Source organism: Oryzias melastigma, linkage group LG19 (genome assembly GCF_002922805.2).
Source record: "Oryzias melastigma strain HK-1 linkage group LG19, ASM292280v2, whole genome shotgun sequence".
NCBI lineage: Eukaryota > Metazoa > Chordata > Actinopteri > Beloniformes > Adrianichthyidae > Oryzias > Oryzias melastigma.
The window spans coordinates 2,608,781-2,622,594 of NC_050530.1; the positions used below are offsets into that span (position 1 = coordinate 2,608,781).

General features: G+C 35.5%; 3 protein-coding genes across 5 annotated transcripts in view; 2 read left to right on the forward strand and 1 right to left on the reverse strand.

The window, feature by feature from the left end:
- Positions 1-868: 868 nt before the first annotated feature.
- On the reverse strand, positions 869-3,769 carry snu13b (SNU13 homolog, small nuclear ribonucleoprotein b (U4/U6.U5)). Its single transcript, XM_024285566.1, has 3 exons — positions 3,569-3,769; positions 3,315-3,435; positions 869-1,264 (listed from the first exon to the last, which is right to left on the reverse strand). Exons 1-3 carry the CDS (start codon positions 3,569-3,571, stop codon positions 1,002-1,004), a joined length of 387 nt encoding a protein of 128 aa, XP_024141334.1. The 5' UTR covers positions 3,572-3,769; the 3' UTR covers positions 869-1,001.
- Positions 3,770-4,472: 703 nt separating this feature from the next.
- LOC112154566 (cytochrome b-c1 complex subunit 2, mitochondrial) lies at positions 4,473-10,902 on the forward strand. Of its 2 annotated transcripts, none has more exons than XM_024285602.2 (14): positions 4,473-4,621; positions 5,551-5,619; positions 5,908-6,057; positions 6,135-6,199; positions 6,285-6,341; positions 6,421-6,545; positions 7,330-7,427; positions 7,497-7,554; positions 8,544-8,639; positions 8,711-8,910; positions 9,001-9,081; positions 9,153-9,229; positions 10,364-10,517; positions 10,589-10,902. In XM_024285602.2, the coding sequence occupies exons 1-14, from the start codon at positions 4,589-4,591 to the stop codon at positions 10,670-10,672; spliced, it is 1,347 nt and encodes a 448-aa protein (XP_024141370.1). In that variant the 5' UTR covers positions 4,473-4,588; the 3' UTR covers positions 10,673-10,902. The 2 variants fall into 2 exon arrangements, with proteins under 2 accessions (XP_024141370.1, XP_024141369.1); XM_024285601.2 differs by lacking the exon at positions 5,551-5,619 and adding an exon at positions 5,655-5,756 and having other exon boundaries at positions 4,520-4,621.
- An 873-nt stretch (positions 10,903-11,775) lies between these two features.
- LOC112153827 (uncharacterized protein C16orf52 homolog B) overlaps positions 11,776-13,814 on the forward strand; it is a 6,798-nt gene continuing 4,759 nt past the window's right edge. Inside the window, exons 1-3 of one of the 2 annotated variants that reach the window (XM_024284236.2) lie at positions 11,788-11,871; positions 11,956-12,065; positions 12,145-12,377. In XM_024284236.2, coding sequence (XP_024140004.1) covers positions 12,272-12,377 — 106 coding nt within the window. In that variant the 5' untranslated portion in view covers positions 11,788-11,871; positions 11,956-12,065; positions 12,145-12,271. Of the gene's footprint in view, positions 12,066-12,144; positions 12,378-13,814 lie in introns of both variants that reach the window. The other variant, XM_024284235.2, reaches the window with a different exon arrangement.

Genomic DNA, 13,814 nt, shown 5'->3' on the forward strand with positions numbered 1-13,814 from the left:
AAAAAAAAAAAATACAATAAATCCCTGTTGTAAACTTTTTTCCATTTTACAAAAATAAAATTTGTTTTAATAATTTAATTTTACTGTTTTTAGTTGAAAGATTAATTTCTGTTAACTGAATGAAATTTATCCATAAAATTACTAAATTTATTTAATTTAGTTTTTAGCAAATATTTTTAATTTTAATTGATTTATTTTTTACGTAAAACACAAAACCTACATTTTTGTTTTACTTTTAAATATTTTTTCAATTTAATTTTAATTTATTTCCTTTTTAAATACAGATTTTTTATTTAGTTTTAATTTAATGTTTTTAGTTTTTAAATAAAGACAAGATCTAAGAATTTTTAATTTTAGTTTTTAATATTTTGTTATTTTAATTCATTTAAATAAAAAGCTAAGATTTTTAAATTTAGTTAACAAATGTTTCATTTTTAATATAAATAAAATGTAAGATTTCTTTTTTTTAAATTGTTTTATTTTATTGTAATTTATTTAATCATAAAATAAAGATAAAACCTATGATTTTTTAAAGGATTTAAGGAGTAAAAAAGACTTTGATCAATTTATTTATTTAGAATTGAAATTCTGTTGATTTTTTTTAACAACAAAAAAACATTCTATGTATTGCAAAGCACTACTAGTTTACAATTTTAAATAAAACTTTAATTATATCCTTAAATGATTTGGTTTCTAAGCATTTAATCATTAGTTTTTAATACATTTTGCATTTAGATTTTATTTTTTCATCTGGAATAGTTTGTTTTAGGTCACAATGTGCAGAAAACAGGACGAGTTACTCAAAGTGTCAGTTTGGAAACTTTCTGCCTAAAAGAAACATTTCTTAAAAAGAACCAAAACAAAGGAATGAAATTAATAAAAAATGTTTATTAGGAAACAATGTTGGTTCTGGACACTGACAGAAATAAAGCTGCTATAATCACCAAAAAAAAACACCTAAAAGTATCTTGTTAGAGTAAACCAACTCAGAGCAGCAGAGGTCACACCAGGAGTCTCTCGATCGCCATTTGGACCGACTGGATCTGCGGCTTGAGCTGGGAGCCCTCCTTTATGGTGACGGAGGTGGCGATGACGGGCCGCGACACGCCGCAGGCGCGGCCCAGCGCCTGCTTGGAGCGCACGAACACGTACGGCACGTTCTTGTCCTCGCAGAGGAGCGGCAGGTGGAGGATGATCTCCAGCGGCTCGGCGTCCGCCGCCATCACGATGAACTCGGCGATTCCTCTGTTCAGGGTTTTAGTCGCTGCGGACGAGACGACGGAACATTTGATATGTACTTAATGTGCAATTATTAATCATAAAACGTCCTGGGTAATTATTAGAAAGTGAGTTTTCTTGCAGATTTTAGAGAATTCTCAACACGGATAAATCATTAATATGGTGTTTTTTAAATAATCTGGATTTGGAATTAGCTTGGTTTGAATTTTTGGGGAAAACCTCAGATATAAATTTGGCCTTTTATGAATCAAATGCATTTATTAGAAGGTTTTCTAAAACCAGAAGCTCCTCTTAGCAGTTATTCCCCCTCAATCTCTGCTAATGATCAATTATGTAGTAAAAATGACAGAAATACGAATCAAATTAACCAAAAAGCAACAAATTCATATAAATAATAGATTCATTTCCCTTTAAAGCATTTCATTTATTGAAAAAAGTTTATTTTTATGGAAAAGGAGGTTTCTATTGACTTTCTAAATACAGTTTCTGTGTATTTTATTCATTTATTCAGCTTTGAACAACAGTTAAAGCAAAAGCAGATTTAAGGTTGTGCTTTATTGTCCATTATTTCCACTAACACACAAATTAGAATCCTGTCCGTCAAATAAAGGACATTTGATGACCCTAACACGCCAGTTTGGATCCATGACATCAACTCCTTCATGCATTTCTGCAGAAACTCCCTTCTGATGACATTTTTATTTTAAATATACATTTTGTTAATCAATAGCTTACTTGCAATAGAAAAATTAACTATATTTTTCTAAACCTGATTTGGTTCTCTTCTCCGCCAAAATAAAAGTCGCTTTCACAGGTGAGACTCTGGGATTCTACTCTGGTGAGAAATGACTAATCTTCTACTTTTGTTTTGTGTTCAGATCTTTTAAGTCCTTCTGTTTAAATTACATTCATTATTATTAGCTTTACCAGAAGTGACTTATTAATCAGTTTTTCTTTTCACTTTCTGCCAAAAACATATTCTCATTTTATCTGGTTTTGTAACTTCACTTAAAAACTGTGGAAGAACTTCCTCAAATCCATCACATCCACACGAATTTCAACTTTATTATAAAAATATTTGTGGTTTTTTAAACTTTACAAAAATACAAACAGCGTGATGCTTCTTTTTCGCATTTTTTTGTAATTTATGGCAGACTTTAATATTCGTAAAAGCAAATTTGCTACTAAAAAGCCAAAACATTCCTCCGTTAAAACGTCAGAAATATTTGACAATTTGTATATTTCTTCAAAAAAAATACAAAACTGTTACTGTTTATTTTTTTATTCTTGTGTCATTATATTAAAGCCCCCCTTTTTTATATTTTTTTTCATGCGCTTCCATTTTCCAAGGTAATCAAAAATAATCGTCTTAATCATATTTTTGAGTTGTTTATTTTTTGTGTGATCATGGTTGTACCTTTCTAAACGTTTGAGAAAAAAGTACAGAGCGAGAAAAAAATGAGAGTAATAATGAAATAGATTCCAAGTTTTAATTACTTTTTGCTGTTACTAGGAGAAATAGTTTAAATATTATCTGATATGAGCAATTAATTGAAAATAAAAGTTTTGATTCTATATCTGGGTTTATACATTTAATATTATGTTAATAAAATTACATTTATTAGATTAAATTTTGAAGATAGCTTATTATCATAATTATTATAAACCACACAGAATGTTCTAACCAGGAAGGACTCGTGTTCCAAAATTTGTCCGAACAAATATGTGCATTAATATTTTTTCATATCGTTTAGAAAAAATACGTTTTTATCGTGATCTTTTTTTCAACCTTATCATGTATATATTTTTTTTAATAAAATATTTAAGATTTTAAAAAGCCAACAACCCAGTCTTTAATGCAGAAATGTTCTCAGGTAAACTCCAGCTGAGTTGCATTCTGGGATATGTAGTTATTTGCTCCTAGCGCTTCATTTCGCGACACGAGGGCCGCTGTTTCCCACAAATAGTCTAACTTTTTCAAACAAATAATAAAGAAATACACCTCAGACATATAACACTGACCATTAGCTAAAATGTGGTGGTTCTGAATGACGATTTTGCCTGAATTCTCTTACCTTCGTTGGCCCCCTTCCTCAGCTGCTTGTAGTTGGAGGCTTGCTGCACCAAATCCAAAATAGTTTTGGTTAAAGTGGCGTCAGCCAGCGGGTAAGCCTTTGGGTTAACATCAGCTTCAGTCTGTTGACCCACACACACGCAAAAAATTAATAAGAACACATCAGAATAACGGGGTTCCATCACCCCGCGTGCGTCTATCAGATGCTACTAGTTAGCTGCTTTCGTTAGCTTGTTAGCTAAAAACAAAACTCACCATTTTTGCGTTTCTTTGATATTCCGGCCCTCTCGGCGAAATGCTTCACGGAGGACTAATTTCTTTCACGCGATTGAAAGAAGTATACTGAACGCGGAAAGTGGGTAACTGCGCCTCAAAACCCTCCAAAAGCAGCAGCTCGTGCAAACGTTTACCCCACGTGTGTAGTTCTGCACATGCGCAGTAGTTGCATCAATAAACCAGAACGGCTCGCCCTCTTGAGGCCATAAACTCACTATTTAGAAAAATGTACTTAGTGATTTTATAATAGTTACACAATTATTTATTTTAAAAGTATGTTTTAAATATATATAATGATTAGATTATAGTTATATATCAAATTACATTGATATGTGTTCCTATTTATACGATTTTTACTTATTTTACTTTTGACAGCAGCACAAGAAGTTCCTTTCAAAATAAAATACAGCTCATGTCAAATAAGACACAACTCTGATTGTGAGTAATTCTACTTTCATTCTATAGAAATTATAAATAATATTTGAATAGAGTTTATTTTGGATTTTAATCCAACAATGATGCACATGAATTGATGTTAGTTGGTGTCTTTAGTGACAAAATGATGAAATTATTCAACTTATATTCGTTGTTTAAAAAAATCACCTGTGTACACAATCAAAAAGTCAGATAATTTGATTAATCATTGACACTGATTTAGTTTTTAGATCAGTATATTAAGCATAACCGCTTCTATTATCATCTTTTTCCTTAAAACTGCTATTAATTGTTAGATTGGGATGCCCAATAAGTTATATAATATATAAATATATTTTTTTATGTAATAATAAAACGACAATATAATAATATTTAACCACTGAAGATGCATTGAAGATGCATAACTCAATTTACTCAATTTCCATTACTTGTCAACAGAGGGCGCGCTCTCACTCTCGAGCTCGTTTAATGTTTTATTTAGACAGACGAGTCACGCGCGGTGCATTCTGGGTAGGGCACTTTCAAGCAGCCATCTTGGCTTTTCGTCCTGTGTAAAGGAGGGAGATGAAGGGGATCCGAGGAATTACTCAGCTGTCGGTGAGAACCGCATTCATTAACAAAATAATGATTTTATCTGTGTAGTTTTAACCCCAAATATGTACAATTGTTACCTTTTTTGTGTTTTTATTTGACCAACTAAGAAAAATTAGGGGTCGTTGTCAGGGAACCTGTGTAGACGAGGAAGCAGTAAGCTAGCTATTGAAGGTGGACTTCTTTTGAGCTGCACCGGAGATTTTTTTTGCCACAAACTTCACACAGTCAACGTTTACTTCTTAATTTAATCTTCTTATATACTAAACTCACTCATAATTAACTGGGCTAATTCATTGTTCTGTTGACGTGACTCTAACCCTGCTAGCTGCTAATGTTTCTAGCCTCGATGTGTCAAATCTGTCAGGTTAAGAAGACCAGCAGAGCCCTCACATTACAAATATAGGGTCATTTCAATTGTAAATATCAGGGTTTCTTATCGTTTTTAGATTTAAACACATTTAATTATTTTATTTAGGTTGTTAAACTTCCCTTTGCTTTCATACTTGATCGTTTACACGTTATTTTAATGTTCAAAACAGTTAAATGAATAGAAAAAATCCTATAAATTTCCTTTTATTTTATGTTTTTATTTTAAAACGCACATTATAAGCACGTAAAATACTTTATATAAGTTAGTGAATAGCATTACATTAATAACTGACACAAAAAGGAATACAAAATGTTACAAACATCTGAAGATGAATTATTCTTTAAACGACTTTAGGCTATATTATTACCCTGATTGTTCAAAATCTCTTAAATGTACATTTTTACCTACCATAATAGTCTCTCCAGCGATTAGATTCTGTGCTATTCCCATGAAAATGGCCGATTTCTGGAGAAAACCAGCTGGGAAACCCACCGGCTCACCCAGTGAGTCCACAGCACCGTAGTCATGACCTCCATCCTTCCCGTGTTCTCTGTTTTTCCAGAGGAGGCTTTATGCAGCCCAGGCTGCCCGTAAGGTGGAGGTGACTGGGTTTCAGCCGCAGGACGTGCAGGTCAGTGGTTGCTGACTTATTTCTCTTTTCCACAGAGGCGCTTCTATGCCGCTGCCAGAAAAGGCCAGTCCCTTGTGCAGCCCTTGTCTGGCCTCCAGCTAACTCCTGGGGCTTTTCATCACTACCAGGATGTCCATGTAGGTTGGTGTGTGATAGGAATGGACGTAGATGAGCCTGAACACACATTATTTTCCTAAGAAGATGGTCTTGGTTCCAACTATGTCCACTTACATTGTTTTTCCTCAGTGGAAGTCATGAAACTGAAGGAAAAAATGTCCTTTCGTCCAGGTAACCAGGTTGCCCAGTGGACTGGTGATCGCCTCGCTGGAGAACTATTCTCCAGCCTCTAAGATCGGCGTGTTCGTCAAGGCAGGCTGTCGCTATGAAACTCCTGACAACGTGGGGGTAACCCACCTCCTCCGACTGGCCTCCAATCTTGTAAGAAGTTTAAAAACTTTAAAAAAAATAAGGCAAAAGAATAAAATTGAAAATGAATTCCTGTTCTCTGGTTTCAGACAACCAAAGGGGCTTCAGCGTTTAAGATATGCCGTGGGGTTGAAGCAGTGGGGGGCAGCTTAAGGTTAGGGATTTTTTTTTCCAGAAGATAATTTTTTAAGAAGCTAAAAAACTGTTCAAATAAGAGTAACAAACTTTCTCCTGTGCAGCGTGACTTCATCTCGAGAGAATATGGTGTACACCGTCGACTGCCTGAGAGACGATTTGTGAGTTTTTATTTTTAGAACAAAAGATTTATTGATGTTGTGTTTCAGTGACTACATGTGTATTTGTGTTTTTATGCAGCGACACAGTGATGGAGTTCTTGATCAACGTGACCACGGCTCAGGAGTTCCGTCCGTGGGAGGTGTCGGATCTCACACCCAGAGTGATCCTGGACAAAGCTCAAGCTGCTCAGAGCCCCCAGATAGGTGGGATGTTAATATATATGAGGATACTAAGTTTCCCTGACAACACAAGCTCCTTTAAAAACAAATTACTGTAAATATACAAAGTTTTGGAGTCCCACTTTGATTATCTCGTGATGTATTTTAATTATGATTGTCATTTTTAGCCAAAAGTGTCATTTTGTAGGATATACTTTCTGCAGAAATGCAGGAGTACAGTAAATTTGACTCTTATTTGTGGACGTGACTGTTGGTGAAGAGCAACCCCACCCCCCTTCCCCTCAAACGGTCGGAACAGGAAGCTTGTGGCCCGCTCACTGCCGTTTTTTATTTTAACGTGCATCAAAATCGCTGCCCGACGCTCATCTCAAAGCGTTTGGGAGGATCAAGATTATTTATTTAGGAAAAATGATCTGAGCGGTTGCTATAAAACTGATCCAAATCATGAGGTTTGTGATCTGTTGCATCTCTACTTCATATATGTCCTCCATTGTCAGAAAATGCTACAAGAACATGTTTAAAACATTGTTTTTTTTTATCAAAGTGGGGCTTTAGGATTTGTTATTGCATGATCAAAGCAGGTTATATAACTATTAACTTAAAAATATAAGTAGAAACAAATTAACATTCGATGTGATTTCAAAACAATTTTAGGTGTTTTCATGACATTTATTTGGCTAATAAATACAGTTTCATATTTTTTTTCTCAAAGCACAAATATTTTATCGGTTTTCGATTCAAAGTTTGGTTCCATCATTTGATATTTTCCATATTTCAATACATTAAAGTCATTTTTTACCATTTGCAGGTGTCATTGAGAGTCTGCACCAAGCAGCCTATAAGAACGCGTTGTGCAACTCCCTGTACTGCCCTGATCACATGGTTGGAAACATCCAGTCCGAGCATGTGAGTATTTGTTCTGTTTGTTCGAATAAAATCAACAATTTTTTCCTAAAAACGTCTTTTTCTTTCCAGCTGCATCAGTTTGTTCAAAACAACTTCACCAGCGCCAGGATGGCTCTTGTTGGTCTCGGTAAGAATATTCGCACTTGTGATGGATAAGACCGGGGGTGTTAAACTTAATCACACAAGGGGCTAAAATCTAAAACAAACCTTAAGGTCACGAGCCGAACAGGATAAACATTTATTGAACACTCTAAAACTACATCTTTAAAACTTTCAAACCGTAATTTTTTAACATAATTATGAACTAGATATACAGCATTACCTGTGATAATACTAGTGGGAATGCTGTAAGCTGAATTTGGCTGCTGAAGATGCTGAAATTGAGAGCTAAAAATGCTGAAGGTTAACCAAAACAGCTAGCATTTAGCTGAAAAAATAGCCAAACTTCAAAATAGCCTAAAAACAGCCTAAATTAGCCAAAACAGCTAGCATGTAAACATTAGCCTAACTCCAAAACAGCCTCAACAACTTAAAAAAAAGCCTAAATCAGCATAAACAGCTAGGATGTAGCTGAAATGTTAGCTTAACTCTAAAACAGACTAAAAAATTAAAGCCTAAATTATCCAAAACAGCTAGCATGTAGTTGAATAAATAGCTAAACTCTAAAACGTCCTAAAAGATTAATCAAACTTACGGCATAACAGTTAGCATGTAGCTGAAATATTAGCTAAACTCCAAAATAGCCTAAAAAAATCTCAGTAAATGTCCAAAATAGTCCAAAAAGCTAGCACAATGCGAATTTTTAAAACTTTAAAATTTTAACTTTTTAACACAATAATGAATAATATAAAGGCAGGAATATTATTCTACAATAAATTAACTTAAACCTTAAATAACTTTCAATATTTTACTTTCCATAAAAAATGTATTTAGTCAAAATTACACAAGTTAGAAAGAAGTGCAAGATAACATCAGGCCGTTAATAACAATAAAATAAAATGATCTGGAGGGCCGGATAGAATTACCCAGAGGGCCGGATCCGGCCCCCGGGCCTTGACTCTGACACACGTGTTACAGCATTACAGGATATCATTTTGATGGTCCCCTTTCCTTCAGGTGTGGACCACAACGTTCTGAAGCAGGTGGGCGAGCAGTTCCTCAACATCCGCAGCGGAGCGGGATCTGCCGGCGCCAAGGCTCAGTACCGCGGAGGTGAGTTCACTCCCAACGTTCCGCTTCGCTTTGGACGAATCAGAAACATTAAATCGCGTGGCGGTCTGCAGGCGAGGCCCGGCTGCCCGGCACCAGCAGCCTGGTCCACACGGCTGTAGTGAGCGAGTCCGCGGCGGCGGGAAGCGGCGAGGCCCTGGCCTTCAGCGTGCTGCAGCATCTGCTGGGAGCCGCTCCGAACGTCAAGAGGGGGGCCGCCGTCTCCAACAAGCTGGTCCAGGGTGTCGCCAAGGCAACCGCTGACCCCTTTGATGTGGGTGGCTGTCGGTGACGCATCAACCAATCTGCTGTTAATAAAGTCATATTTAATAAATAAATAAATAAATCTTTTTTTTTTGAACAGGTTAGTGCTTTCAACGCCAGCTACTCCGACTCCGGCCTGTTCGGGGTGTACACCATCTCCCAGGCTGCAGCCGCCGGCGAGGTCAGGACGCCGCGGTTATTAACTGTCAGAACACGTTTCCGTGGTAACAACTGTCATTTTGGTCTCTGAAGGTGATCAGGGCAGCCGTCGCTCAGGTGAAAGCCGTTGCTGATGGGGGAGTCACGGCCGCTGACCTCACTCGAGCAAAGTGAGACGTTACTTCATGAAACTTCTGATTTCCATGGGGCTGTTTATCAACAATAATTTCCAGAATTGATTCGGTTCAATTTTTTTTTAAGTTTAAACATTTAGACAAATTTTGTTTAGAAATACATAAATAATCTACTATATGTTTTGAATCTATTCATATTAATCTGATACAATTCACATACTGTAACATTTATTAGTAAAATAATTATTATGTTATAACCACAGTGGAACATGGCGTTTCAGTTTGGCCACTAGGTGGCGATCGCACTATAGCAGCGGTGTCAAACTCAATCACACAAGGGGCCAAAATCCAAAACACACCTTAGATTGCAGGCCGAACAGGATAAACATTTATTGAACACTAAAACTAAATTATTAAAACTTAAACTGTAACTTTTTAACATAATTGGGAACTAGATATATAGCATTACCTGTGATAAAGCTAGCGTGAATGCTGTAAGCGGAATTTGGCTGCTGAAAATGCTAGCTGAGATCACTGAAGCTGATAGCCAGCTAAAATATTAGCTAAATGCCAAATTAGCCTAAAAAAAAACTAGGTTAGCCAAAATAGCTAGCATGTAGCTGAAATATTAGCTAAACTCCAAAATAGTCTTAAAAACAAAAAAGCCTAAATTAGCCAAAACAGCTAGCATGTAGCTGAAATATTAGCTCAATTCCAAAACAGCCCAAAAAACTTTTAAAAAGCCTAAATTAGCTAAAACAGTTTGTATGTTGCTGAAATATTAGCTAAACTCCAAAATAGCCTCAAAAACAAAAAAAAAGGCTAAAGTAGCTAGCATGTAGCTGTAATATTTGTTAAACTCCAACATAGTCTTTAAAACAAAAACATAAAAGCCTAAATTAGCCAAAACAGCTAGCATGTTGCTGAAAAAATAGCTAAATTGCAAAATAGCCTAAAAAATCTTAACGTATAGTTTATAAAGATGTAAAAACATCATAAAGACCAAGTGTTAGCATTAGCTAACCTATGGGAAATCCCCTTGTATCTTAGCATCAAGCTAGCAGACCTTAGCTTAGGTTGATTTAGATCAATTTTATTAACCCTGCCCTAGCTTTTCGTTGAGTATATTTGGGCTAAAACAAACTTTTTTTTTTTCCGTCTTCCTGTCAGAGCTCAGCTGAAGAGTCACTTCCTGATGTCTCTGGAAACGTCTGAAGGTTTGCTAGAGGCTGTGGGAACTCAGGCTTTGGCTAGCGGGTCGTACCAATCCAGCGAAGAACTCTCCAAAAACATCGACAACGTCTCTCTGAACGATGTTGCTAACGTAAGATTCCTATCTGTATCAATTTTTCCTGTAGTTTCTGCTCATTTATTTTGATTTTTAACACTCACCAGGCTGCAAAGAAATTCGTCACCGGGAAGAAGTCCATGGCGTCCAGCGGGAACCTCATCAACACACCCTTCGTGGATGAGATCTGAAGTCCTCTTCATCTCCTCTTAATCATCATCAAATCTGATATTTTCCCTCCATCTTGAAGCCAAACAGAGCTTATTGTTTTTCACTTACTGCTGTTCTAAAGAATATAACATCAGGGTACGTGTAGGTGTCAGAAAAAAACTGTTTTAAGTTTCAGAGTACTGTGTATTACCCACCTCTAAACATCTGTATAGCTCATGTAAAATACAGAATAAATTTAATCTACCTTAAAGTTTGGATGTTTGTTTTATGAAATTCCATAGGAAAAAAAAAAATACATTTTCTGTGCTGACGCAAAGAAAAACAGGGAAATACAACCACAGATCTGAAGCTGACATTTTTTGTACAATAACTTTATTTAAAAAATTTAAAAAACAAGCAATGAACGGTTTAGAAAAAATGAATGTATTAGGAAATATAAGGTACTAATATAAAAAACATACAAAAAATGCTACAGTTTATATTATTTATATAACAGCAATTTATTTTATTAAAAACACAGTGATTTAAGAAAGTAAATGTCTATAGGTACAAAACGGGTTTGAATCAAACTGTATTTAAACATTTCCAATAAAACACATTTTAAAAATATAATTTTATCAAAATAGAATAAAAGACTGGTTTTCAACATTAGTATTAATTTACCATTTCAGACATTTCATCAGGTCGTCGTAAATAAGAAATTGTTCTCAATCGACCAAACTGTATAAATAAAGGTTATATATTCAACATTTTCTCTAAATTGACCTTATTTTTTTAGCATAAGTCGTGAAACAACTAAAACATGAAGGTTTTTAAAACCGAATTGAGTTTTAAAATATATGAAAAAAATAACTTTATAAGATATAATTTGTACAGTGTTGTTTTAGAGGCTTAATATAGATATTTTAGTGAAAAAGACCCCTAAATTAATAATAAACTCGCGTATTTTGACGGTATATTTTTGCAGAGAATAAAATAATTCGAGGTTTTCGTGGACAAACGTGTACAGGATTAATTAAAATATAACATATGAAGCTGTATTTTTTTAAGAATCTGATTTAAATTTGGATTTAAAACACCTTTCAATGACCTCATGTAAAAGGATCTCGTATTCTCGTTGATTTTCTCGCGAGACTTCGCGGACTGATGGGTGGTATGGATACTGGGAACTGTTTGGGATTAGTTTCCCACGCTGGTACCATCACCCATCAGGAAATACGTTCGTATTTACCGAAAAAAAAACAGGATTGCGACTTTAATTTTGAATATTTAGGACCTTGAAAGCTGTTTTTTGTTTGTAAAGGAGAAGGCGTTTCCCGCCTGCGACCATCCGGAGGAAAACGAGCTTCCTGATGGGAGGATTCCTTCAAAACAAGTCAGCTGGGAGCATCAGCTGACTCCTCCACGATCAAAGTAGAATCATTTAGATTTCTTTAAAAATATTTATGATTTAATGGGAATGTGACGGAGCCTCTTTCCTGACTGGAGACAGGCCAGAAGTCTGGGTCCTCATCAGCTGCTGCTGCGGGACTCCTCGCTGAATCCTGGACCGGCCCGGTTCCGTCGTCATGATTGGCGCGGCGGGACAAAGGAAGGCGTTTTAAACACATTTAAAGGGCATGGATAAGCCCACCGTGATCTCCGCGTGTCTGTTCCTGGCTGCGGACATTTTCGCCATCGCCAGTGTCGCCAATCCGGACTGGATCAACACCGGAGACAAAAACGGTAAAACGTTGAATTCTTTGCAAATCAGCGTTAAAACATCTGAACAACAATTAACAGTCAGCCCGCACCATGACACTACCACCCCCGTGCTTCATTGAGGATTTATCAAAGAAAAAAATATTTTCAGTCAATTCAGATGTTTTAACAATAAGCTAGCTCACATTATGATACTTCCACCACCGTGCTTCATTGTAGGAGTTCTCGAAGATCGATTTTTGTTTCATTTAATTCAGATTTGTTTAAAAATATTGTCACTATTAGGGCTGCCACAAACGATTATTTCAATAGTCGACTAATCGCTGATCATTTTTTCCAATTAGTCGACTAATTGGGTCGTGTGCAAACAGGATGTAAAGCATACATCTTTACCATGATTAGCTTTAAAACTGAAACAAATCCTAAATTAGCCAAAATAGCTAGCATGTAGCTGAAATATTAACTAAACTCCAAAAATAGCCTAAAAAATAAAAAAAAGCCTAAATTAGCCAAAACAGCTAGCATGTAGCTGAGATATTAACTAACTCCAAAATAGCCTGAAAATACAAAAAATCCTAAATTAGCCAAAATAGCTAGCATGTAGCTGAAATATTTGCTAACTCCAAAATCGCCTTAAAAAAATCCTAAACTAGCCAAAATAGCTAGCATGTAGCTGAAATATTAGCTATACTCCAAAATAGCCCCAAAATAAAAAAATCCTAAATTAGCCAAAATAGCTAGCATGTAGCTGAAATATTTGCTAACTCCAAAATAGCCTTAAAAAATCCCAAACTAGCCAAAATAGCTAACATGTAGCTGAAATATTAGCTATACTCCAAAATAGCCCCAAAATAAAAAAATCCTAAATTAGCCAAAATAGCTAGCATGTAGCTGAAATATTTGCTATCTCCAAAATAGCCTTAAAAAAATCCTAAACTAGCCAAAATAGCTAGCATGTAGCTGAAATATTAGCTATACTCCAAAATAGCCTAAAAACAAAACAAAACAAAAAAATCCTAAATTAGCCAAAATAGCTGGCGTGTAGCTGAAATATTAGCTAAACTCCAAAATAGCCTAAAAACCTTAATTAATGTCAAAATAATACAAAAAGCTAACAGAATCACATTATAACTTTCAACTTCACTACACTCTGACTCCATTTCATATCAAGAAACGACTAATCGACTATTAAATTAGTCGTCGACTATTTGAATAGCCGATTAGTCGTCGATTAGTCGACTAATCGTGGCAGCCCTAGTCACTATAAGTCAGAGGGGAACGTTAAAACATTGCAACACATGTTGGGATAGTAATAATGAACAGTTAGCCCACATTATGATACTTCCATCACCGTGCTTCATTGTTGGAGTTCTCAAAGATTATTTCGTCTCATTCCATTCACGTGTTTTTACAATACTGTCACTATTTTTAAATTAAGAGGAAGCTTACATGTTTTCCATT